This window comes from Falco biarmicus, chromosome 9 (assembly GCF_023638135.1).
Source record: "Falco biarmicus isolate bFalBia1 chromosome 9, bFalBia1.pri, whole genome shotgun sequence".
In the NCBI taxonomy this organism is placed as follows: domain Eukaryota; kingdom Metazoa; phylum Chordata; class Aves; order Falconiformes; family Falconidae; genus Falco; species Falco biarmicus.
This window is the reverse complement of record NC_079296.1, coordinates 10471961-10497933: the sequence shown is the minus strand read 5'-3', so window position 1 is coordinate 10497933 and position 25973 is coordinate 10471961. Positions and strand designations below refer to the sequence as shown.

Sequence of the window (25973 nt, the reverse complement as noted above, 5' to 3'; positions counted from 1 at the left end):
GAGCCCAAGTGGTGCCCAGCCATGAGATCCCCAGGCAGCAGCTGTGCCCCCTCGCCAGCCCTGAGCCCTGCCCCATGCCTGAATGTGCCCACGCCAGCTCTATGGAGAGCCCGGTGCCAGGGGGAGCTGGGAGGGGAGGAAGGGGCCGAGCAGAGCTGCTCGTTGCAAACAGACTTCCTCCCAGCCTCCTGGACCAGAGGAGGAGGAAGGAGTAAAACTCCACCTTTTCCCCTTTTTCAAAGGGAAAGGGCAGTAGCGTTCTGTGCAGCTCCTTGCTTTGGCTGGTGCCTTCTCCGTGCCCTTCTGCCCTTCTCCATACCTTTCTGCCCTTCCCTGGCAGGGATCTGTTCGTGCCTGCAGCCAGGCTCCCAGCCCTCCTCCTGGGGGCTTGGACCCCTCTGCTGTGGGAGTCCCCAGGGTGGGCTGTCCCCATGCAGCAGGGACGGATGGGATGCTCTGCCCTGGTGCTGGCAGAGGACCTGGAGCAGGACCTCCTTCCCCTCCTGCTATGCTAGTGGTTTCTTCTGGGGCAAAGAACACTTGTCCTGGCTTCCCCTCTCTGCCAGCTCTGCTCAGTGCTAGGCGTGATGCCCCTTTGGGGGTTTCCCTGCATGAAGGGATGTTCCCCAAAGTGGGGGTGACCTCAGTGCTGCTGCGTGGGGCAGGAGAGCAGGGCTGCCAGCCCCCAGGCACATGAAATGGTGGTGGCTCAGCCATGGGAAGCATTCTGAGTCCCTTCCTCTGATCCCAACGCATGCAGGGCATCATCTGAGACCAGGACAGAACCTTGCCTTGGGAGCATCCCTGCTTGGGGGAACATCCCTGACTTTCCTCTCCCTAGGAGCTGCTTCGCTCTGCTGGCTGCTGCCCACCCTCCCGCAGCAAGGGAGCTGGTGATGCTCCGTGCTGCTGGGCACTGGCTGCCAGCCCCATGGGGCAGGTGCCCACCAGCCTGGGTTGTCCATGCTTCACCAGGGGCTGTGGTGCTTCTGGAGCATCCTCGGCTGTGGGAGACACAGCTCGTGGCCACCTTTGGCCAGGACATCACCCTCTGTGGGGAGGAGGGAGTAGGTGTTGGGGGCATGGGGTGGGATGGGCACTGTGAGGCAGGGCGAGACCCTCTGTCCTGCCCCGGCCTTGCAGAGGAGCCGGGCACAGGAACCTCCCTGGCAGCAGGGGCTGCAGCAGAGCTTGAACAGGCTCAGGGCTGTTTTGTTCAAATACCTCTTTTTTTTTTTTCCTTTTTTTCTTTTTTTTTTTTTTTTTTGGATGTACATAAAAGTCTTTGTTTGGTCTCCTCCCGTGGTATTGGATTGGGTTTCCCACTGGCACTGGCCAGCTCAGCAGAGGGAGAGTGTGCCAGGTTCAGTTTCTCTCCCTAGGGCTGGGCACGGCAGGGGCACAAGGGGGCTGGCTGCTTGTCCCCTGCTGAGCACAGAAGCATTTGCTGGGACATCCCAGAGCCAGGACCACCCAGTCCCTGCTGTCCCTGGCACCTGGAGCATGAGAGACCAAGAGATGCCCAAGTTTGATCTGGCCCCTTTGCCTTGGGGACTCCTCTTTGCCTTGGGGACCCCCTGGTCTTGCAGCTCCCAGGTGCCATGGGTGCCCAAAGGATGCTGGCACGGCACCCTGCAGTGGCACTGCCTGCTTTGACTCAGCCGTGGTGCAGGTTGCACCATGCTGGAGCAGATGCAACGCTGCTGGGCTGGTGCCAGTGGATGAGCAGTGCCTTATCTGGGGAGGGGTGATGCTGAGTCCCACTCTAATGTGGGGCAGCACCCGCTATGGGGTGAGCACCAAAGGGTCGGCAGCTCCTCTCAAGTCTGACCAGGTGGTGGTGGGATCCTGGGGGACAAGGGACATGCCGGGTGATATGACTACAGCCTGGATGAGGGCAGTGGGTCCTGGTCCAGCACAGGGTTTGGCAGGTGGTATCCATCTTGAGTCAAGGTGCTCCATGGGGATGCTTTGTCTCCCCACAGCCACCTCCCTGCTTGTGGGATGTATCCTGACTGTCCTGTGAGTGCATTCACCTCTTCTGGTAGGTTTGAACCTGGGTCCCAGGTGGGTGGCACTTTGGGCTGGGTTTCCTGCTGGGATACCTGTGTGGGCAGCTGCGCCCCGTGGCTTTGGAGCATCACCCCTGGAGGCAAGGCTGCTCAAAGGGCAAGGGACAGGGCAGGAGGGTCTTGCCTGGATCAGGCAGGGTTGGGTGGGCAGGAGGGGTCTGCCCCCATCCCTCAGAGGCTGTTTGGGTAGGGAGGTTCAGGGCAGACATCTTGCACTGGGCTCAGTCCAGCCCCAACCAGCTTCTCAGAGACGTTCAAAGACGCTGAACGCTGTTTGTTATTCACATGCACATTCCTCGCACGCAGTCCCACAGCAGCCTTGTTCCTGGGGAGCAGCGGGAGACCGGCATCCACACTGCAGGAAAACACCCGCCAGCACGTAGCTGGACGCTAATCCCTCGTCCGCTGGGCTGGATGCGGCCCCAAGCCACAGGAGCGGGGCTGATGCAGGAGGCTGAGCCTGTGCTTTGTGGCTGGGATTGGGGAGCAGGAGCAGCGGGTGAAGGCTGTCCGAAGCATGGTCGAGAGCGCCATTGGGGTTTTTTGGCTGTTCCTAGGCCGGGGAGCTGCCGCTGAGTGTGCTGCTTCGTTTTGGGCCCCACGGATTTCATGGTCTGCGTTAGATCCTCCTGCGGCCGCGCTGGGCACGGCTCTGCTGCGGCAGGTTTGTTTGCTCTGGGCTGGGAGGGGAGCAGCGTTGTGCAACCGCCGGGGCTGGGCGCGGTGCTGGGAGACGGGGTGGGTGCTGCCACGCTGGGGCTGCACCCCCCGAGCATCCCGGGGGCCGTCCCCAGGGACACAGTTGGGATGAGGGATGCCGCAGGGTGCTGGGTGCTGGTGAAGGGTGCACCTTGCAGGCGGCGAAGCACAGAGCCGTGTCCCCGACGGGTGCCCCAGCCTTGAGCTGGCACTACGGGCGCTTCTGACTCATCTGGGGCAGACCATGTGCGGCAAAGGCAGGGCGGGAGAGGATGAACCGGTTCAGGCCTGGGCCCATCTGGTTTCTCCGAGGCTCCGCTGCCTCATCCCTTCCTGCTGCTCAGCCTCCGTCCTGCCCACTCGTCCCCACAATGGCATGAGTCAGAGGGCAGCTGGCCGCTCTGCACATCCCCGGCGCTACTGGCCGTGGAGCTGCATGGGGCTGCTGCCGGCGGGGGTGGCAGGATGTGTCCCCTAGCCACCCGGACCGGGCTTCTGAGCTGATCTGTAGCTGAAAATATTCCCAATGGATTTTGAAGTGGTGCTGGAGCCAGGCTGTGATGGCAGTCCTGCCGGGGCCCCCAGTGCTGTGCCCGGGGTGCAGGCATCAGGGGAGTGCACGGAGCGCTGCAGCAGTTTCCATTCCTGGTTGGTTCCAGATAAGCTCCGTGTAAAACCTGATAGCAGCCAGGAGCAGAGACGCCCTGGGCTGGGTTTGGGTGCATTTGTGCGAAGGGTGCGTTTGGGTACGGGGCGGTAAGAGGGGAAACTGTCCAGGGCTTTGCTCTCCCCCCTCAATTTGTTTTTCCCTGTTTCAGCCTCTCCTGGCCTGTGTGAGAGGGGAAAATACAAAGTGCCCGGGTCGACCCTGGGAGTTTTGCTGCTCCCAGGAATAACCTTCTTTCAGCCCCTGTTCTGGCACGTGTCCCCCCAGCCGACTCCCCTCAGCCCCAGCATGGCCCTGGGAGCCGGTGCTGGAAACCTCCTCCCCGGGGATGCTCAGGAGATGCTCAGCTGGGCTGAGTCAGGCCCATATGAAGGAGTTAGTGTCTCTGGGTGGAAATGAACTCAGAATCAAATTCCCCGAACCCTAAACTGTGAGCTGGGACTTAACCCTTTGGGGGCACCTGTCAGTGCTGCGGGATGCTTGCCTGGCTCTCCACAGGGAGGTGGACAGTGGCACCTCTTGCACTGTCCCTTCTCCTGGTTGTCACTGCGTTGTTGATGCTCAGACTGCCCCGAGCCATCACGTGCTGTCACGCTGACTCCTAAAATCTCTCAGGGATGAGCCTGTGCTGAGCAGAGCCCAGCGCTGCAGTGGGGGGAGCTGGCATCAGGGCAGGTGGCACAGCAGTGGGGCTCTGTGCCTGGCGGGGACAGCCTGTGTCCACGGGCCATTCCCAGCTCAGCAGCTGCAGGTGGTGCTCAGGGCTCCCAGGGTGCTGCTGCTTGAGGTCTGGCTCAGAACCCCATCCCTGTCATCCTGTGCACCCCATCCCCGGTGTGCTGGGCAGTGTATCCAAGGCATGCTGTGCATCCCTTCCATGGCATGCTCTGCACCCCATCCCCAGTGTGCTGTGCACCCTCAGCAGGGGATGCCCAAACACACTGTCTGCGTAATGCCAGGATTTGGGGCACATGAGGGCAGCCGAGGGGCAGTGGGTGAACCCCCCGGGTGCGTTTAGAACAGGCAGCGATGCAGGACTGCTGGAGCAGCCCCACTCTCACAGTGGGTGACCCGGGCACCCTTTATGCAGCTGGTGACATCAGCCTCCTTGCAGTGGCCTTTTCCTCTGTTTCTCTTGCTGGAAGAGCCAACCTCATTGTCCTCCCAGGCTACCAGGGAGAATCGGAGCAGTCCAAGAAGGGGATGCAAGGGGCAGGGCAGAGGCAGGGGGTCAGCATGGGAAAGTCGGCGCTTGGGTGACTTTTGGGGTGGCATACGCACCGTGGTGCTGCCTGTGCTCCCCAGCTCCCCTCCCGCCAGCCAGGTGCAAGGATGCTGGCAGCAATGCTACACCCCTTGCGTGCCAGGTGTGGGAACCGCTAGCCGAGTGGGCACTGCCTGGCACACAGGGGACAGCCAGGGATGCCATGGGGCTGTGCTGGTGAGCAGTGCCCCACTGCCTCGCACCAGCACCCCTGCCTGCGCCCAGCAGCTGGTGACTGGGTGCGGAGGGGCCCATTTGGTTTTGGTGCCTTTATCTGGGTGACCGTCAGCTTCTGTCCTTTCTTGCCTCCCTGAGGTGTGAGCTGGCTGGGCTGGTGGCACTATGTGCCAGCCCGTGGATGTCCCTGTTAGTGCCACTGGTTCTGCGGCTGCTGGGAGCCTGTACTCCTCACAGCAACCTGTCCCTGCTCGCTAATCATTTACTGGCTAAATTAGTGATTAACTCCTTCCCAGCAGCCTTGGCAAGCCTGGCCAGGCCAGCACACGCTGCTCATGGTTCCCCTTCCAGCGGGGTGTCCTGTGGGCCACCACAGCACAGAGGGACCTTCACCGGGCAGGGACACCAGCAAAGGGATGTGACAGGCTGACCCCCCCGGGTGTCTGTTCCTCCATCGCTCTGCAAACACTTCCCGATGCCATCACCCCCTTGCTGAGCTGGCAGCGGGGGGACATGGGCAGCCTGCGTGGAGGCAGGGGGAGCTGGGGCTTTCCTGTGGCCCCGCTGAGTCAGGCTGTCCCGCGGGGGCTGGGGAAATGAGCCAGGCATGGTTTCGTCACGAGTGCAGGGGACACGGCTCAGCCAGCCCGGGGGCTCTGCTTCAATGAGCTTTTTTGTCCTTTTTTTTTTTTTATTATTTTATTTTTTTTCTGGACCAGGGGGAAAATTCCTTGCCTCTGGTGAGGCATCCCTATGGCATCCCCCAGCTCCCAGCTGCTGCTCCTGCTCCCGCTCATCTCAGTGACATAAACCCAGGGGGTCTTCTGGGGAAGGCTGGGATTTTAAAGGCACTCTCACCCCCTGAATATATGAAAATAGCAGCAGAGGGATGACACAGTCTCTGGAGGGTGTGCCTAGCGTGAGGAACTGGGGCTCTGGGCTTGCAAAACGGGATGTGGGCTGAAGGGAGGTTGCAGATGACTCTTCCCGCTCGGATTTGTCAGCCGCCAGCTTCTCTTGGGGGTGTGCGTGTGTGTGCACGTGTGTGCATGGGTGTGTGTGGCATGGGGGTGTGCACAGGTGTACACGTGTGTGTGCACGCAGGTATGTGCATGTTTGCGCATGGGTGTGTGCATGGGTGTGCATGAGTGTGTGGGGATATATGATGCTTTGAGCATGAGCAGCTCAGCTGCAGAGCACCCCATCCTGCTGTGCCTGCACCGCCCCATGGGGTACATTTGGGAGAGCCCCATCCCGCAGGTGCAGGTGGGATGTTCTCCTGGGCCATGCACGCTTGTGGCAATGCCACCCCATTCAGGGGGGGCACGATCTTGGTGGCCATGCCCCAGGGGCCAACCCAGCCAGCCTGGGGGGGAGCTGAGGAGCAGGAGGCAGCTCTGCGTCCCCAAAGGCATGGACCTGCCTACTGTTGGGGTGCAGAGGGGTGAAGGCAGTTTTGGGTGCAGAGGAGCAGTGCAGGCTCCTCTACCTTTTCCCCTTCAGCTTTAACCCTTTGCTGCCCACCCAGGATCCTGCCACATCAGGAAAGGGGAAGGGACATCTCCAACCTCAGCTTATCAGGTATCTTTGAAAGGGCTTGGAGAGGGATGCTCATCTGAAGAGCAGCTTTCCTGAGCATCCCCAGCAGAGCCTGCCCAGCAGTGTGCAGCTCAGCCTACTGCCGGGGGACGCTGAGCTGGTCCCCAGCCCTAGGGAGCCACTTGGGCTGAGCCACGTCCCTGTCCCTGCTGGCCTCTGTCCTACCTGGGATGTGCTGTGATGTTGCAGCAGCCCTGATCCTGGAGATACCTCCACAGGTCATGGATGCATTGAGAGGACGGTGAGCAGGAAGGGCACTGCTGTTGGGTGGGGGCTGAGCAAACTTTGCAGCAAAACCTGTACAGGATCTGACTGCCCCGCTGCCAGATCTGGTGACTGCTGGCCATGGCCTGGGCTATTTAAAGCATCACTGTCATTTTCACATGATTTTGAGGGTAATGAGGAAAACGAACTCCGGCCACGGACTCGTGCTGGCACGGCTCTCTGCAAGCCAGGGCTGCTAGGCTGGTGTTTCTGGCGCTCTGGTGTCCCCATGGCAGGGAAACAAACAGCAGGGAGCAAATACGAGCAGCTGGAGGGAAGGATACGGTCAAGCTGTCCAAGCTGCTCTCTAGGTGATAAGGTCTCTGGGCTAGACCTGGAGCTCATGGCTCATTTTTTCCTCTTGGCTTTGCTGTAGGAGATGCCAGAGCTGGGGCTGACCCTGGTCATATGGAAGGTCAGGGTAAGAGCTGACTTCTGCCTTGGGATGTGCGCATGGGGGGCAGCTGGTGATGCTCATGATGCTTCCAAGGACAGGGTGCATCCAGTCCAGGCTGCTGGACCAGCTTGGGCAGCTTGCTGTGGCTTTTGGAGTCCTTGGGTGAGATCCACCTCCTGCCTTGGTTCAAAGGGACTGCCACTGGACCAAGGGCTGCTCTGGCCCGGCTGTGACCTCTCAAAATGCAAGGGCTGCACATGCCTGTGGGGATGCAGCCCACATCGCCAGCAGCACCGGCTGCTCCAGGATCCAGCCCGTGCCGTTGTGCTTTGGATTTGGTGACAGCTGTGGTGGCACGACCGGTCGGTGGGGTGGCCAGGAGCAGGAGCTGCCTCTCCCAGCCAGTTTCGCCCAGACAAGCCTCGGGCTCCGTGGTCCTCGGGCGTCATCCGGGACAAGGGCAAACCTGTGCTGCCTGTTTCGTCTCCTTGTCAGGGTGTCCTCGTGGGAGCTGCTTGTCCTGCCGTGTTGTGGTGGCTGGGTGATGCGGAGGGTGTGTGCATCCCTGGGGATCTGTCAGGGAGGGCTGGAGTGTGCCTGGCGATGCGAAGCTGTGTGGCATAGATGGACCCTGCTTTTTGCTCCCAGCATCCTGCCCAGCCCTGCATCCATCCTGACCTCCGGGGTTTGCCCGGTGGCTGGGATGCTCAGAGCCCTTTCTCCACCCTCCCCGTGCAAAGCTGGCTGCTGCAGAGCCCCTTTATCTCTGCCTGCAGCCACCACGTGCAGCTTAGTCATAGGGATGGCTGGGGAGGGAAGGAGGGGAACCCAGAGGCCAAGTAACAGATGAAGTCTGTGATCAGAGGTGCTGGTGCTGGAGCTCCTGCTGAGCCAGGCGTTCATGTTGGTGGGTGCTGTTGGCACACCTCTGTGACCACAAAACTGGCAGTTTCCCCCTGTCCTTGCCAGGAACCCGAGGGACGTGCCAGAGCCTGCACCAGCTCAGCAACCCTGGCTGCCTGGGGACCAGCCCCCCTGCATAGCTCAGTGTGACAGGGACCAGGGTGGTGGCACCCTGAGCAGCGGGAAGGTGTCAGTGCTGGGAGCACAGTGGTCCCAGAGCAAACACCAGGCTTGAGAAAGCACCATCAGTAGGTGGCTGGGGACACTTGGCCCTGCAGGGTCCCTGCATGTGCACCCAGCTTGCCACAGCGCTTTGCCGTGGGTGTCTGAGCCCACACCCAGGTTGGGGTGGGAGCCAGCCGAGCCCCATCCCTCCCTCACCCTGCCGTGACTAGGGGGGGAGCTGAGGTGAGGGGCCAGGAGGAGGCAGGGGACACAGCTCCTTGGACTGCCACCTGTCCCCAAACCTGCCAGCTCTTGGCTGGACATGCACCCAAAGCTGCGCATAGAGGGACGGCTGTTCATGGGTGGCCTCTGTCATGCAGGTGGGTCAGGGGGTGCTCTGCATAGCCCCTAGCGCTGCCAGGTTTTGTTCAGCCTGGTGAAGGAGCCGGTGGGTGGCCAGGCCAGCTCCTGTGTGGGACATGTGAGCCCCATGCAGGCTGCTACAGGCATGCGGGGGTCAGGGCACCCGCTGGTATCATCAGCGTGGGCTTCCCATCCTCTGCTCTCAAGCAAAGCCTGGCTGTACCACTGCTAGCAGTCCACATCTTGTCAAACCTGGTGTCACCTTGTGTCACCTCGCCATGCTGCTGGCAACCCCCTCCCGACCCCCCCCCCCGTGGGTCCCTGCCCCTCTTGCCTCCCTGGGGCTGAGCACGGTGGTTGATGGAGCAGGGAGCATCAGTGGGCCCCCCAGCATCCCCGCAGCTCCTCACAGGGTCTTGCTGAGCTGGGGGGGATTTAGTCACCTTGGATATTTGACTGCAAATATTTGTTTCAGTGTCTGCAAGTAATCGACTTTTGCTTTTCCATTTACTTAAAATTACCTAATTGGCCCCGTCGTTAATCAGGGAAGAATGAGTGACTAAGCCGTCTCGCCTGCCTGGGGACCAGGGGCTCTTTTTTTCCCATGAACTGAAAGGAAATGAAACCTCAAAATGTCCTTCTAAATCTCAGCTGTCAGCATCGCTGCCCAGAGCCCTGGCCAAAATCATACAGTTTTGTAGACGGGAGTTGCAACAGAGGTGTGGCGTGGACGCAAGCGCGGCGTGACTGCGAGCTCTTTCTTTTCCAGGAGAAAATGCCAAAATCGGGGGTGAGGAATTTCTCTGCTGGGACGAGCAGGCGTCTCGTTCTTTGCCACAAAAAAAGGTTGCTTAAATTTAGGGGGGTTTTCAGCCCTGGCACAGTAAGATGCCGGCCTGCGGTGTTTGCTCCTGTTGCGGTGCTGGTGGTGCCAGCATCTCCTTGGGGATGGGTTTATCTGCCTCCAGCCACTGTCCTCGGGCAGCTTTTTCCTCCGGAGCTGCTCATCCCACAGGGATTTGCAGCACCCTGCAGCAACCCGCTTCTTCGTGATGGCTTGGCTGCGAGCACAGCTCCGGGTCGGCTGCTGCTGGAGATTTTGGCTCCTGCCAAGCTGCGCCGGGGCCGGCGTGGGGGTCTGTTTTGTCTGGGTTCATGCCCCCAGCATTGTGCTGGCTCCTGCACTGGGATGCATAGCCAGCATCGTTCTTCCCTGCGCCCATCGCCAGCGCTCTGGCAGAGGCTGAGCCGTCAGAAATAGTTGGAGGCGACTCAGATTCTTTCCTTTTCACAGGCTCTGGGGCAAAGTTGAGAGCGAAATTCAAAGTAGAGGCCCCGTGTGCCAAAGGCAGCTCTGAGGGCGTTGTTTCCCCAGACCTGTGATGCTCTGTGATGGGGTTTTTGGTGTAGGAGCCACATGTGGGGTCTGGAGCTGGGCTGGGGAGGAGAAAGGGCAGGGTTTGCTGCGTGGGGCAGGGTGCTTGCATGGGGCAGAGTTTGCTGCATTGGGAACAGTGTTGCATGGGGCAGGGTTTGCTGCGTGGGGCAGGGGTGCTGGCAAAGACTGGGAGGGCAGCCCTGCACCCCTGTGGCTGATGCCCCGGGAGGAGCAAGGGGGTTCCTGTGACTGCAACCCTGGGGCTGGGAAAGCACCATCCTTGCTGCTGAGGGGGGGGTTTGCAACCTTCCCCCACCCCATCCATCGAGGAGCAGGTGGCTGCCTTGGGACTGCCTGCGGGATGGAGGGGACCTCCTCTGGTGTGGGGTGCAGCGGGGCACCTGGAAGCTCAAGCTCTGCCAGCACCTTGGGCTCACCCCAGTCTGGAGGGGCAGTCCTGGTGGGGGTCCCTGCCTCACAGGGGGGTGACGCGGGGAGTGTAGTGGGAGCCGAGCTGTCCTTTCCCTTTGGAACCTCCGTGCTGCATGCAAGCCCCAAGAATCACTGGCTGCAGAGCCTGGAGCTGCCTGGCCCCTCTGTCAGATGGCCCTTACCGGGCTGCAGGGGGTCGGGGGGCTGTGGGCGATGCCTGGGGCTGGGAATGGGGGTTTCCCCCCAGTCTTAGCCAGTCGAGGCAGTTGGAGCTGGGCTGGGGAGCTGCACAAGGCACGGGAAGCCATCAGCATTGCCGGAATCAGCTTAATGTCAGGAATTTCCTGCCGGGGAGAGGAATCCATGGCATTAACATGAAAGGCCAAGAAAAAGAGATGATCCTGACCCCAAATTAGTCCCTGGGCTGGACGGGGAGGGCAGAGGGCAGCGGGCTCGGCCGTGGCCCTTGCACCAAAGCCTGCTCCGGCAGGCAGGAGGGCAGCGGGAGGTGTTGGGTGGGTGGGGAGGGCAGGGGGAAGGTGTCCGAGCAGGGTGCCAGGGGGCTTTGCAGCCAGGAGACCCCTGAATCCAGCCCCTGCCTAACGCAGCTGTGCTCTCCCCTTGCAGAGAAGACAGGGAAGGTGCTGGGGGAGTTCTGCCGGTGCTACAAGGAGCAGTACGGCGTAGCGCTCTTCAACAGCGTCCGCTATGAGATCGAAGGCAACGGAGGGCCCCAGGCCCAGCTGCTCCACCGCAAGGTAAGAGCCCAGCCCGGCTCCACACCGGGAGCCTGGAGCCGGCAGGGAGCTCTGTCCCTGTGCCCAGTGAGCCTGCACCAGTGCCCTCCCCAAAACCCAGGCTTGTGCCCCCTCCCCATTACACCCTGCCAAGGTGGAACGTAGCCCCTGTGCCACTGGCCCAGACCATCCCCCTGGTGTCCCACCATCTGTGCAGCACACGGGGCTCCTTGGGATGGTTTTCTTTCCAACCCGTGCGATGAGTGCAGCCAGCAAGCAGGGGCAAAGCTGGCTTTTGGCTGTAGCCCCCGTGGATGTCTGTGTTTGATGCCAGGGCTGGCAAGAGCTCCCGGGACCCCCTTGCGCCCAGTGAAACCCTAAGCAGGGCATGCTGGGCTCTCGTCCTCCTGCTCCTGGGTGCCAGCAATGCTCCAGCCCAGACAAATGCCCAGGGATGGTAGGAACCCCCTGGCAGGTGTCCCTAACCCTGTGGGGCAAAAGGAGGTGGCTCCAAGCCTGATCTCCAGCAGCCACATGCCTCCTGCCTGGCAAAAGGTCCCCAAGCATCCCCCCTTGCTGCCTGTGCCTCTGGCGGCTGGGGATGGATCCTGCCCTCCCCTCCCTCCTCCCAAGGCAGATGCAGCAGCCGGGGCTGCTCGCCAGCAGGCAGGGTTGGGGGTTCCTCCCTGGCTGTGTCAGTGGAGCTGCTGTCCTGCGGGTGCTCCTTGAAAGCAGATGTGGATTGCACATTGGGGATGGGCTTCTGCTTTTGTCTGGGACTTAAAGAAGTATTTTTTTAAGAAATCTGTAGAAATTGCGTGCACGACACCAGACTTAAGCCCTGGCTGCTCACAGCAGTTGTCTCCCTGGCCCACCCATGAAGGTGACACCTTGCTTAGGCACTTGGACATGCCCTATCTCCTCCGAAAGCTGGCTGGGTGCTGGGTGTGTTGAGCAAAATAAAGGTGTGCAGGTTCCTGGGCAGGAGCTGAGCACCCAGCGTCCTCAGCAAGGTGTCCCTTGAGTTCCCTGCAATTTGGCAGATGTCTTCAGCTCCCCGGGCGGTACCTCCGTCCCAAGGTTGGCTGCTTCATTAAAAAGCTCCAGCAAGCAGCCCAGGAATGTCTGAGGAATGGCAGCAAGGCAGGGAGGTCAGGGACACTGTGCAAGTCTTTTAAAACAGCGGTGTATAAATAGGACATTCCTTTGCATAATGTCCCATCTGCTGCCTGTCCTCTGCCAGGGTGCCAGGGTCCCGGCAGTGTCACTGGGATGTACCAGGGCTCCAGACGCCATGGGGACCTGTGTGTTTGTGGGATGGATCTGCAAAGAGCTGGGGAGAGCACATCCTCCAGCTGGGCTTTGCACCCCCAGATATACCCAAAAAGTTGTGGGTGTCAAGAAGATGCGGAGTAGCATTCTCCCTGTCCTCAGGCAGGTCCAGTTGCATTGTGGCAGTTGGGTTTTTATAATTTACTTATTTATTACCTTTTCTTTTGTGATCTCCATGGGGATGCAGTGCTCAGAGGCAGCTCCTGCAGCGATGCCAGGGACTGGTGACCCTCCTGGGCAAAGGGGGACAGCTGGGCTGGGGTGTGAAGCATGGCTCAGTCACCTGAAATTCCAGGAAGAAGCAACAGCCATGAGAATAAGGAATAGATGTCTCTGCCTTTGGTCTCTCCAGCAGCCCGGGTGTCCCCAGCCAGCGCCCCTGAAAAACTGTCCCCAGACATAATCTTGCCTCATAGCAGCCTCTCCCTCCGAGCCCCACTGCTGACATACCAGACCCTGGTCTTGCTCCCCATCGCTCCCCATCCCGCAGCAGGGATGCCGGCAGCGTGGGGCCCTCCTCCCACACACTCCTGGCCCCCTCCCTGCCCAGCCTAGCAATTTGGCACATACCTGCCTGTCCCAAATATTTGCTGGGGCTGGGTGGTGCCGCTTCAGTACCTCCCCTGGGCAAGGAGGGGGTGTGAGGAGGGGACGGCTGCGCCAGGGCTCCCAGGGTGCTGGTGGCTGTGAGCGAGGGTCAGAGTTCAGCCTGGGTTTCATTTCATTTCATTAGCAGACAGGCTGTATGGCTTCGTCTGCCTTGGGCAGCAGTTTCAAAGCTAATTTATAAGGGCTGATTCTCCTTGGATGAGCTACCCTGGTGAGATGCTAGTGAGGACTCCCGGAGCTGGCACCACCTTTCTGTCCCCATCCCTGCTGGTGGCCATGGGTTTGGGCTCTCATCCCTCCCACTGTCCCCCAGCCCTGCAGGGCTTGCTTTGTGATATCTTCTCCCCCTTCCAAGGGCTCTGGAAAGCAGTATTGGGAGCGAGGTGCTGAGCCAGGCTGCTCTCAGACCTCCCTGCCACCCATGGGGGTGTGGAGTCAGGGATTGGTGGGGGGCTTGGGGAAGGCAGTGGGGTTCCTGTGAACCAGGAGATGGACAGGGGAGGGAGAGGAGAGGGAAATGTCCTGCAGAAGTGTCCTGCTGGGGCATGGTGGGACCCAAGCCCTGGCTGGTCCATCCTGACGGCCACTGTGGTAGATGGTGGGTGGCCGTGGCAGGAGAGGCAGCCACGGCATGCTCCCACCCTCACGAGAGCTCTTGGCTCTTGTTTATGTTCCTGGGATCATAAAAATTCTTGGGACAAATTCTTGGCTTGTTCAGCCAGCCTGTGTTTGGGATGGCGTAAATGCTGTCGGCGTGAGGGCCAAAAGGTGCTGGAGAGCTGGCGAGGGGCTGCTCAGCCAGGGGGGCTTGGGGGCATGGAATGTCCTCAGCCTGTTCCTGTCACTGGTCCTCTGTGGAGTCCAGAGTATTTAAGCATCATCTGCTGCTGAGCTCTGCAGGGTGACATCTTGCTTTTCCTCTTCCATGTCCCATCTGGAGCCCATGCTAGAGCAGGGCTTGGTGCCTGCCATCTGCAGCGTGCCTCTGGCCCACACCCTGGCAGGACCTTCTGGTTGACGGCGACCACTGCGCAGTACCACGCACGCTCCCGCTGGCCCCAAGCTGAGGAATTCACAGCAGCTGAGGTTGGGAAGAGCTGCTGGAGGGCTCTGCTCCAACCTGCTGCTCAGCCAAGTGAGCTCCTGTTGCTCAGCTGAGATCAGTCCCAGGGAGGGGACACCAGGGATGAAGGTGTGACCACCACCATGGTGACCACCACCATGTGCGACTTTGCTGCTGTATGAGCAGCCCCTCTGAGTTTTTTTCTCAGGCTCTGCATGTGGTACCCCTCAAAGCTGTCACCCAGACGCACTTATTCAGGCATCAAAATCTGCAGTGCTAGGGGAGATAATCCACTGGTGAACTTGGAGACCCTCAGCATAGCCCTAGTGCAGAAAAAACCACCACAAATGGACCTTGCTGATCTCCCTGAGCCAGGCTGTGGCCATGGGATAGAGGGGCACCCAGCTTCCCCCCTCCCTGCCCGCCCCATGCCACCCACATGCGTCTCTTCCCCACAGGTCCCGCTGGAGGACCATGTCATCTACTCAGGCAACCTCTTCCAGTACATCGAGGAGAACAAGAAGTGGAGGAACCGCTTCTGCGTGGTCCCACACAACTACGGCTTGGTCCTCTATGAGAACAAACTGGTGAGGGGCATCACCCTTTTGCCCATCTCTGGTGGGCACAGGTCCAAAGGGGGACACTCCATTGCTGTGGTGGTGTGGCTGTGCTCCCCATCATCCATGACCATCTTTTTCTGCTCAGGCCTATGAGCGGGACTTGCCAGCCCGTGTGATGATCAACAGCGCTGGCTACAAGATCCTCACCTCTGTGGACCAGTACCTGGAGCTGGTGAACAGCAGTCTGCCTGGTGAGTGGTCCTGGGGACCTGGCATGCCTGGGGACCTTCTGGAAGGGGTGGTTTTGGGGTGTAGCATCCCTGGGGACTTCTGGAAAGGGTGGTTTTGGGGTGTAGCATCCCTGGGAACCTTCTGGAAGGGAGGTTTTGGGGTGTGGGGCTGTAGGGAAGGAGAACAGCCCCATTCCCCCCGTGGGGTATGGGATGCAATGTGAGGTGTGTACTGCTAAGGTCCTGCCACAGCTGCTGGGGAAGGAAGGAAGATGTTCCTGTGGCCCCATGAGAGCTGCAGCTCCCACTCCTCCATCCAGGACCCCCCTGCTCACTGTCCTCCTGCCCTGGGTCCCTAAAGGCCGGGGCAGCCCCTGGGGAGTGGGGCAGGAGCTGCTGAAGCAGCTCGCACAGGGCAACAAGCCCTTTGCCAGTTCGGGGTATGTGCACGACAGCAGCAGGGGCAGACTGGCAGCTCTGGGGAGGGTTTCACGCTGGAATTAATGATTTTTTAATATTTATTTTCCAATTTTCATTTCTGATCTCTTTTTTGGAAGGAAGAGGCTTTTTACGCTTTTTTTGCCCCGTGTTTTTGGTAGAGTTCACAGCAAAGGCACTGGGAAGGAGCTGAGGAGTCTTGTGTACCCCTGCTGTAGCCCCAGTCCCGAATGCTGGGGGAGATGGACACCCCCAGCCCTGCAGCGTCCCCATCCCTGTCCTGCTCCTCAAAGCATCCTTCCCCCCTCTGCAGGTGTGACACCCAAATCGGGGCACTCCCCCATCTTGAAGTGCCCCACGGATTTCCCCCTCATCCTCTGGCACCCCTACGCCCGGCACTATTATTTCTGCGTGATGACAGGCAAGGAGCAGGAGAAGTGGCAGGCGGTTTTCCAGGACTGTGTACGACACTGCAACAATGGTGAGCAACGCTGGCAGGGGAGACACAGGGGCTTTGGGTGGGGATGGCATTGTCCTCCTGCTCTGGAGAGGGTCCTGGGGACCCTGCGGGGTTCGGGTTTGGTTTTAGGGTAAAGGGGGTGATTTGGGTGTCAAGAGGAGGAATTGGCTGGGAGTTGTTGAGCATCATGGAACATCTCATCTTCTCTCTGAGCGAGGGTGGGGAGCGGGAGGGATCCAGGTGGTCAGGGCATCCCTGTGCCTGGCTTTATCCCACTGCCCGTAAGGAATGCGATGCCTGCACGAGGGCAGGCAGCATTTGCAGGAGCCAGCACAGAGCCTGGCTCAAGAGACGCCCTGATGCCTATTTTCCACCCTGAGGTAGAAAATATTTGGTAATTAGTCATCGAAACCCCAAGCCCCACTGTCCGTCTCCCACCCCACCGGCACCGCCTGGCTCTGGCAAGCGAGGGCAGCGGGCAGAGGGGGGTGCAGGGGGGGGTGCAGGGCTGCGAGGGGCCAGGGCAGAGGCAGGACCTGCCTCCCACGTCAGCGATACTCTGGCAGGAAAACACGATTTTCCTGCTTGGCTGTGGCCTGTGCGCTCCTGGGCTGAGACCCAGGTCCCAGTGGTGCCTTGGATAGTGAGAAGTTTCCTGGGGAAGGAGGTGCCTGTGCTGAAATCTGCTCAAAATTGTGTCTTTCAGTGGGCAAAGAGCAATGCTGCCTATTTTAAAAGTGCTTCTTTCACTCCTGGGAGCTCTGTGTAGCCCCAATTTTGCCAGAGCTGCTGTTTAGGGAGTTTAGTAATGTTTAGGGAGTTTAGTTGTTTGGGGAGTGGGGTAGCGGGGTTGGTTCTGGAGCTTGAGTTTGGATGGGGGTTTCCATCCTCCCATGTTAGGTTAAATCTTCTGAAAGCTTTGCTCTTTCCCTTCCTTTTGGTGCTCCTCACTGCAGGACACATCCACGTACTGTTGGTGAGCTGGGGGTGTCAGAGCTCATTGGGATGAGTGTCCCTGCAGCCCACCCGGGGCCTGGGCACCTTGGCGAGGGGCTGGGTGCAGCCACCCCTCCAGCCACTGTCCCCCCAGGGGATGCTGCTGCACCCCCCGTGCTTGCTAGCTGAACCCACAAAGGTGGGACACTGTGAGCAAACCCAGCTCCTGATACAAGAGAAACCGATTGTGCCTACTAACAAAAATTCACTTTATTTAGCTTTAATTTCCCCCCTGCCCTGGCTGCTGGGTGCTGCTGTGGGGGAGAGGAGAGATGTGAGCCCCTCCACCACCCCTGCTGCCAGCCAGGGTTGTGCAATTAAATCCTCTCCTCCCAGTGGTCCAGGGAAGGCTCCATGCTGGTGGGTTTCTGCATTTCCACAGCCTGAGTTTCTCTGCAAGATGGTTCTTCCCTCCCGAGTGCCATTTCTGCCCCTCACTGCTCCTGCGAGGTCCGAGATACTGTTTCAAATTCCATGAAAGCTCTTTTGTTGTTGCTGAGCAATTTATATTTTTTTTCCTAAACTAGAGTTTCTGTTTCTGCCTCCGGTTGTGATGAGTGTGGGAATTTTCACCTCCCTTTTTAAGACTGTATTTTTGTAACACCAGCTCTTCTGTATGGACTGGGGATGTGCAACATCATTCCTCATGCAGGAGGTGTCTAGCCTGGTTTCCCTGGAGCCTGGGTGCCCTTGGCTGCTCCGAGAATGTCCTGTAAGGTGGCACATGGGGCTGAAGCAGTGCCTGCCCCACTGACTCTTGCACCTTGTTGTGGGCAGGCTGCCCTGTTCAGCTGTGTTTGGGGCAAAAAACAACTTCAGACTCACATTCCTTCCTCAGCACTGTTCCCCTGATGAGAGGGGATTATCCTGTGCTGTGAGCGGGCTGGACTTTGGAAAAGCCAAGGTGTAGCATTGCTCTCCAGTGTTGGGTACTCCTATCCCACGGTGCACCATCACCTCAGGAGCCTTTCCAGGACCGAGTCCAGGCTTGGGCAGTTGCTTCCCGTCCCTGACAAGGCAAGCTCAGATCAGTGCCTAATGAGCTGGATATTAATGAAGCAAACTCATTAAATTTGCCCTGCGAAGTGGCACAGTGGCTTCCTGCAGCCAGCCCTGTCTGCTTGTCCCTGGGCAGGGCACAGGGCTGGGGACGGGTCCCCGCAGCCTGCTGTCCCCCAGGCTGAGCCAGGGATGAGTGACCCTGGTGGGGCAGATCCAGGTGGCTTCTCAGGGGGCAAATCCTGCCCTGCTCTCTGCATGGTTTGGAGGACGAGGTTTGGCTATAGCAGCTCTGGCAGGGGACTGAAGCCCGTAGCAGGCTGTCCCAACCAGGAGGTGATGCTGAGCTGCAAGGAGCCGTGGATGGAGGAGCACTGGCCCCTGGGAGCTCAGCCCTGCTCTGGCTCCCACTGAGCATTGAGAAAGGGTCAGACTTGACTTTCTGAGTATTTTTCCTGTGTATGTTAAGCTGCCCCTTAGGAAAAGCTGCTTAGGCTTGGAGTTAAATGTAATCATCTTAGAAAAATCTGTGTTCATTGGAAAAGATCCGCTTACCGCCCTGGGCTGTCCCTCCTGGGAAGGGAGAATCACCCCTGGCTGCATCTCCCCAGCACGCCGGCTCGCTGGGCGGTCCAGGGACGTGCCACGAACCTCCGCTGTCATCGCTGTGGGGATGCTCTCTGGGAGCCCCTGAGCAGGGTGGCTCTGCTGGGGGACCCTTCACCATGGGGCCACCCAGGGCTTGGGTCCCATCCTGCTTTCCTCCTGCCAGGGCTCCAGGCATGGGGAGGGGAGTTGGGGTGCTGGGGTGGGTTTCCCTCCCAGGAGCGTTTCTTTCTGGCTGACAGGGACCCCCAAAAGGCAGGGCCCAGAGAGGCTGGGGCGAGGCAGTGACACGTGTGGGACATGTGCCAGTGGGCTCCAAGGCTGTCCTGCCTGTCCACTGTCCCCATCTCCACCTCCCCATGGGACATGGCTGCAGGCTCCCAGCACCCTGCCCCTCATCCTGGGTGCTGCGGGGGGGTGGGGGTGATATCAGAGTCCCCCTTGTGCCGGTGGCAGGGACATCCCAGGGGGCAGCCCCACCAGCTGCAGCATAGCGTGCCTCCTGGGGCTGGCTCGGGGATGGGGCCCTGGCTCATCCCCGACACCACTTCACTGATTCCCTCTCCCTCCCGAGCTGCACTGCTTCCTGCAGTGTTGGGGGTCAGTGAGCCCCCCCCGACTGCTGAACCCCTGCTTCTGCTGTGCCTTCACGGCTCTCTGACCCCCCAGGTCCCCTGCACCCTCAAGAGTCACTGAGCCCCCCGTCCTGCCATGCCCCTGCTCCTGCCTCCCTGCCCTTCGTCCAGCTCTGGAGGGAATCTGGTGTGTCTGGGAGACCGCTGCCCCCCACCCGGGCAGAGACAGCAGCTTGGAGTGGGGTCCCCCAGTCCCAGTGATAGCCCTGAGCTTCTTGTGTGGGTCCGAGTGTGTCGGGGGGTGCAAGGGACCCCCTGTGAAGGTAGGCTGGGGTGCTGCAAGCAGCTGGGCTGCCTCTCGCTCCCTGTGCTGGGCTGCTCACTGGTCTCCTCCCCAGGGATCTCTGAGGACTCCAGAGTGGAGGCTCCAGCCTTCACAGATGCCGTCCGCATGTACCGCCAGTCAAAGGAGCAGTACGGCACCTGGGACATGCTGTGCGGCAACGAAACCCAGGTGAGGAGCTCTCCCCAAGGCTGGGGTGGTGGGCTGTGGGCTGAGCAGGGTCCCCAGAGCCTCCTGCCTTTGCAGGTCCTGAGCAACCTGGTGATGGAGGAGCTGCTCCCCGAGCTGAGGACCGCCATCGGCCCCCGGCTGAAGGGCAAGGCTCAGGAGCGCCAGCGGACCTGGATCCAGGTGTGGGGCTGGGGCTGCTGGGGGGGGGGTCATCATCATCTGCTCCCCCCCTGCCCGCACTAACTCTGCTTTGGGGGCTGCGCTGCTGCCTCCCTTCGCACCGGGCTGGGTGCCTGCCAGCTTTCCTGCCTGCCAGAGCCAGCGCTGCCCCCCGCATCCCCCCCTCTCAAGGCAGCCGTCCTTATTCTCCACTGTGGCTCTTTAAAGCTCCTTGTTGTCCCCCTGCGAGCGGCCCTGCCCATCCCTGCCTGCGCTGCCTGCTCCCTGGGGCAAGGGAAGCAAACAGGAGGAAGCCCAGCCCCGCAGCGAAGCCCGTCCTGGCTATATTTAGCCGAGCCATTTTTAGAGCAGCACAGGCTAAATCCAGCCTGAACCCTTGCGAAAGACTGAAGGCTCTTCAAAACTGCCTGTTAAAACCTTAAAAGCTGATAGATAATTACCACCAGGCTCACAATGTGCCACTGGAGCAGCCTAAAAATGCACAAACGCACTTTTTCAGTAGCTGTGGTCTTAGCTGCAAAGCTGGGAAGCCCAAGGGAGGGGGGGGGTGTGTGCGGGGGGGCAGCTCTGCCTCCCAGCAGCCCTGAAATCACGGAGTTTGGCTGCAAAGTGAGCACAAAGCCTCAGCAGGAGGCTCCACCTGCTTGGGGTTGGTTCCTGAGACCCCACGGGGCAGGGCATAGCTTTCAAACTGGGCCAGGGGCTCTCCTGCCTGGACCACCAGCATCCCCAGACCTGCAGCATCTCCAGACCTGCCTGGGGCAGGTTGGCTGATGGAGGCAGGGCTTGGCTCTCTGCCCCTCGGGTACCACTTCAGAGCAGCTTCTGTACTGTGGGAGCTTCATCCCATGCAGCTTGGGGGCACGAGTGAAGGCTCCACAGGTCCTGCAGGCACCTGGTGCTGGAGGCGCTGGTTAGGGGGGGCAGCAGGAGGCATGGGGGGCAGCTGACCACGCCATCTCTCTCCTGCCAGATCTCGGATGCTGTCTATAGGATGGTCTATGAGCAGACTAATGCCCAGTACGATGCAGCGATGGCCAAGTGCGAACAGGAGCGGCCCCAGATGGAGAGCACCATCCGCACAGACATGGACCAGATCATCACTTCCAAGGAGCACTTGGCCAGCAAGATCCGAGGTACAGCCCTGTGGGGAGGTGCATGGACATAGATGTATGTGGCTGTGTTTGTGACCAGCTCCTGGTGTGGCATTACCACTATGTCACCAAGATGTGGCTGTTCCTGGGGTGCAGTGTGGCTCCTGCCAGCACAGCCCAGCACCCCTGGGGAGATGCCAGTAGCCACAGTTGCCAGGGTGCACATCCTCATTGGCATTGTCCCCAGAGGTGGGGGGCAAGGTGGACGGTGACCCCCTCAAGCAAGGCAGTGGGGCAGGAATGGGTCCAATACAGACTGAGAGCCCTCTGCAAAAAAACCTTGCATTGTCCTGCAAGTCTGGGAGCCATCTTCTGGAGAGGCTTGGGGAGGGGGACAGGTCCCCCACCTAGGGTGGGTTCAGGACCTCATTGGAAGAGCTGGAAGGGCAGAGGAGGAGCATCACCATGCTTATCCCGGCTTTCTGCCCAGCATTCGTCCTTCCCAAAGCGGAGGTCTGTGTCCGTAACCATGTCCAGCCCTACATCTCCTCCATCCTGGAAGCCCTGATGACCCCCACGAGCCAGGGCTTTGCTGAGGTGCGGGAGGTCTTCTTCAAGGAGGTGACAGACATGAACATGAACATCGTCAACGAAGGTGGTCTGGAGAAACTGGTGGAGGTGAGACCTGGTGATGCTCCTTGCTGGCTGGTGGGCTTGGGGGTGGTGGGGCCAGTCCTGCTGCCATCCTCAGTGTGGACAGCACTGGGGAATGCCAGGCTGAGAAAACACATGGGGATGAATCCTGTGTGGGGTGGCATGTCCCAACCCCGAGTATGCGGGGAGGCTGTCCTGCCCTGCTGAGCTTGGTTTTACCCCCAGTACATGGAGAAGCTTTCCCACCTGGCTTTCCACCCAGTCAAGATGCAGTCGTGCTATGAGAAGATGGACCAGCTGAAACTGGAGGGCCTTCAGCAGCGATTCGATGTCTCCAGCACGTCCGTCTTCAAGCAGAGGGCCCAGATCCACATGAGACAGGTGGGACAGGGACCAGGGTCCTCCTGTGTCCCCCTGGCTGAGCAGAGTGCTGGAGATGGGAGGCAGGGTGGGGAGCCCAGGCTGTGCCGCACTGGCAGGGATTTGGCTGGGATGTCTGTCCTGTCTCGGGGACCTTCATGTCCTTAGCACCCACCTAAGGATGTGTGATGGATCTGGCCCTTTGGGCTGGAGCCCAGGCAGGGTGGAACCCCATGGGTGGGCAGCAGCGTGGGGCACCCTTCCAACTCGGCACCCAGGCTTGGGCATCACGGCACAGCTGCCCCTTTGCCGCTGAGCCCACTGGCACCAGCAGGGCCAGTAGCCCAGTCCTGGGGGTCTGATCCAGCCAAACCTGGAGCGGGGTGTAGAAGGGAGGGTGCAAACCAGCTTTGGGCACCCTCCTCCCCCAGCACCCTTGGTCCCCAGGGTAGAGTCAGTGGATGTCGTGCTGGGATGCCAGGGACATTACCAGTGTGAAGGCTCATCTTGGTGTGGCAGTGCCCCAAAAAAGCACCCTGCTCACCCCCATGGTTGGTCCCTTTGGATTGCCCCCCCCCCCCCCCCGCCCCCCCCCCAGTACTGACTGTCTGCCTCTGCTCACAGCAAATGGATGACGCCGTGTTCACATTTGAGACCCTGCTCCACCAGGAGCTGGGGAAGCTGCAGGGCAAAGACGACTTGTGCAAGTCCATCCAGCGCATCCTCGAGAGAGTGCTCAAGGTGAGGGGTGGCGGGTCAGGGCCTTTGGTGGCTTCGTTCCCAGGGCCAGCAGCCTACGGGAGAGGCCAGGAGTGACCTTGCCAATTTTAACAAAAGTCTTCAGGGAAAATATTTCTTTATATTGAGATTTTTTGTGCATTTTGATGGGATGTGGGGCAGGTGAGCTTGAAATCACCTGGAGGAACTAGGTCCCTCTTTAACACATGCATCACTGTAAAAGCCACCCGGGTTCAGGCTGGCCCAAAAACCTTTTCTGCAGATCGTGATGGAGGAGCTGGCTCCTACCGGGGTTCAGGCACCCCCAGAACCGGCTGGAGGGAAGGATGTGAGGGGCAGAGGAACTTGCTCATGCCCATGGAAATTGGTTGGGGGGGGGGCAAATGGGGGAGCTGCCAGCCCGCAGCCCTCACTGAGCAGTACCTCTCACTCACCCCGCAGAAATATGACTACGACAGCAGCACTGTGCGGAAGAAGTTCTTCAGGGAGGCCCTGCTACAGATCACCATCCCCTTCCTGCTGAAGAAGCTGGCACCGACCTGCAAGGGGGTAAGAGGGTGCAGTTTGGGGTCGGAGGGAAGGACCACTCTCCCCCACGGAGGGGCTGGAGCATCCCTCCCTCCCATTGCCCCCCAGCTGAGCAGGCTCTCCCCTGCGGCAGGAATTAGCCAAGTTTCAGGAGCTGATCTTCGAGGACTTTGCCAGCTTCATCCTGGTGGAGAACACTTACGAGGAGGTTGTGCTACAGTCGGTGATGAAAGACATCATGCAAGGTAGGGTCCCGCAGCACCAGGGAGCCTGGACCCACTCAGCTCTTTGCCTCGGGGGGCTCCAGCACCCTGGGGTGGGTGTTTGGTCCTGGATGGAGTCAGTGTGAGCCAAACCTGAGCTCAGCAGCACCTGGAGGGACCATGATGGATGCTGGGGACCATAGGAGGAAGGGTGCACCCATGCAGGGTGCTGGGAAACATAGGAGGAGGGATGACTCTGAGGAGGGTGCCGGGGGCTGTACCAGGAGCAGCTTTCCCAGCTGAGCAGTAGGTGAGATGCTGAACCCTCTGCCCAGCTCCAGACACCCAAGGGGCTGGCGGGGAGAGGTGCCCAAGCGTGGTGGGCACTGCCCTGTGCCCACAGCCCGTCTGACATCTCTCTCGGTCCCCCAGCTGTGAAGGAGGCAGCCGTGCAGCGGAAGCACAACCTGTACCGAGACAGCATGGTCATGCACAACAGCGATCCCAACCTGCACCTCCTGGGTGAGAGCATCCCCATCGACTGGGGCGAGGAGTACAGCGGGCAGCCGGAGCCTGAGCCGGCGGCCGACAAGCGCCGCAGAGCCAAGCAAGTGGTGTCAGTGATCCAAGACGACGAGGGGGGGCTGCCCTACACGGTGCGTGCTGAGGCGCTGCTGCAGCCCGGCTCCCCAGAGCCAGAGGAGCCGGACTCTGGCGCGCAGCCGAGCTCCCCCGATGGGGTGCAGGAGATCCGGAAGGCGCTGGCGAAGGAGAGCCTTGGGGACAGCGTCAAGGCGGAGGAGGAGCAGCTGACGAACGGTACCAACACCACACAGGAGAGCAGTGCCACCGAGGAGGTGGTGGTGGTGGCGGTAGGGTCTGTCACAGGTGACGTCCTCCCACAAGATCCAGCCAGTGAGGGGGACGGGGTGCACTGCGCCACACCGGCATCGCCTGTGCCTGGAGCTGAAGTCCCATCGGGGGCTGGGGTGCAACATGCTGCTCCAACATCACCTGTCCCTGGAGCCGAGGTCCCATCAGGAGCTGTGGTGCAACATGACGCACCAGCACCACCCATGCTGGCATCACCCATGCCCGGAGCCGATGTCCCGTTAGGGGCCAGTGTGCAACACACCGCACCAGCACCACCCAAACCCAGGGCAGCCGATGGCCCAGCAGAGGCCAAGGTGCCCCATGCCACACCAGCATCGCCCGTGCCCACAGCTGAGACCCCATCGCCATCCGCTGGGACCGCTTGCCACCAGCCCAGTGACAAGGAGACGGGTGAGGAGGTGACCCCCCCGGTTGGCAAGTGCAGAGCCCCGCAGCCCATGGGCACAACAGAGAGTGGTGAGGGGGTGCAGACTGAGTTCTAGCCCCATGGACTGGCCCCAGTGATGCTGGGGGTTGGGGTAGGGGGAATAGGACCTGTTGCGCTGCTGGGGACAGAAAGCAGCACAGCGGGAGAGGGAGGGGATGGGGAACACTGAGACCTTATTGCCTAGCCTGGGGGGGGTCCTCGCTGCTGCGTGGGTCTGGCCACAGCCAAGTGGTCCTACTGGGTCGGACCGGGGGGCCCCTGCCCTGGCACAGGGCACCCCCTGGACTCTGCTCTGTCCTTCTGCCTTATTTTCTTCTTTTCTACTGAAGAGATGCTTTATCTGCCTCCTCCCACCCCCCCCCCCGCCCCAGCACAAGTGCCTGTGGCTGCCAGGGGGGAGCTGGCACTAACCCCACCGTGGATGGGTGAGGGTCAGCCCCTGCCCCAACCCGGGGGTTTCCTGGAAGCCTGCCCACTGCCATCCTACCCAGCCAGCTCCAGCAGTGCCTGTGGGAGAGGGGACTGCAGGGGATGATGGAAAATGTGATAGCAGCCAGGGCAGGGCAGGGATGGGTGCTGGCACTGCTGCTGGTGAGGCGAGAGCTGGGGCTGGCAGCGCCCAGGCTGAGCTCACAGCACCCAGCGCCCACCCCCTGACTACCCTCACCGCAGGGTCTTCAAGCAGCTATTTAAGTTCAGAGGAAAATGTTAGAGGGGAAGGCGGCATTCACGCAGTGCCTCCAGGGGCTGCCTCCGGGCTGAGGCTTGCCACGCAGCGGAGGGACCCCAGCTCTCGCCCACTGGTGCTCCCCAGCACCGTGCACGGATGATTTCTCTGGCTCTCAGGCTCTGCAGGTTTTGGCACCTGCACCGATGGTGAAGCAAAGAGCTGGTGCCTTAGCAGGGGCTTGCTGCCCCCCCCCCAGCAGCCCTGCCCACCGTGGGGAGGGGGACGGGACTGGCACAGCCCCCATGCAGAGATGCTAAAAGCCCCGGAGCTGGTGGGAGTTGGCAGGACTCGTGAGCGTGAGACACGTGTGCACGTGCACGGAGCAGGGACCAGCACCCCAACACTCGCCTGTATTTTAGGTGCCGCTGTTTCTGCCTCTGAAGGGGGGTGCCCGGCTGAACCCGCTCGGGAAGGACACCCCCCAGAGTGCCTTGCTTTGGGAACTTAAAACCTGTCTCTTCCAGGATATTTTATTAAGAAAGTTATACAAATGTTTAAAAATATGCTTATAATAATTAATAAAACGGAAAAGCTTTATTTAAAGCCAGAGGAGACTGTTCTTATTCCCCCGGGGGCTGGGCTGGAGGGGTAGGGCTGGGGATCCCTACTCCCACTAAGACTGGGGGGGTGCCCCATCCTGAGACCACCCAGCAGCAATATGAGCCA

The 25973-nt window shown here is 60.3% G+C and overlaps 1 protein-coding gene across 1 annotated transcript in view; it reads left to right on the top strand.

Annotated features, from left to right (window-relative positions):
* NIBAN2 (niban apoptosis regulator 2) overlaps positions 1–25854 on the top strand; it is a 31311-nt gene extending 5457 nt beyond the window's left edge. Inside the window, exons 2-14 of the mRNA XM_056352382.1 lie at positions 11008–11138; positions 14580–14708; positions 14827–14932; positions 15663–15830; positions 19384–19499; positions 19575–19679; positions 20653–20815; positions 21264–21451; positions 21653–21808; positions 22412–22528; positions 22967–23074; positions 23187–23298; positions 23689–25854. Coding sequence (XP_056208357.1) covers positions 11008–11138; positions 14580–14708; positions 14827–14932; positions 15663–15830; positions 19384–19499; positions 19575–19679; positions 20653–20815; positions 21264–21451; positions 21653–21808; positions 22412–22528; positions 22967–23074; positions 23187–23298; positions 23689–24632 — 2543 coding nt within the window. The 3' untranslated portion in view covers positions 24633–25854. The remainder of the gene's footprint in view (positions 1–11007; positions 11139–14579; positions 14709–14826; positions 14933–15662; positions 15831–19383; positions 19500–19574; positions 19680–20652; positions 20816–21263; positions 21452–21652; positions 21809–22411; positions 22529–22966; positions 23075–23186; positions 23299–23688) is intronic.
* The last annotated feature ends 119 nt before the right edge of the window (positions 25855–25973 follow it).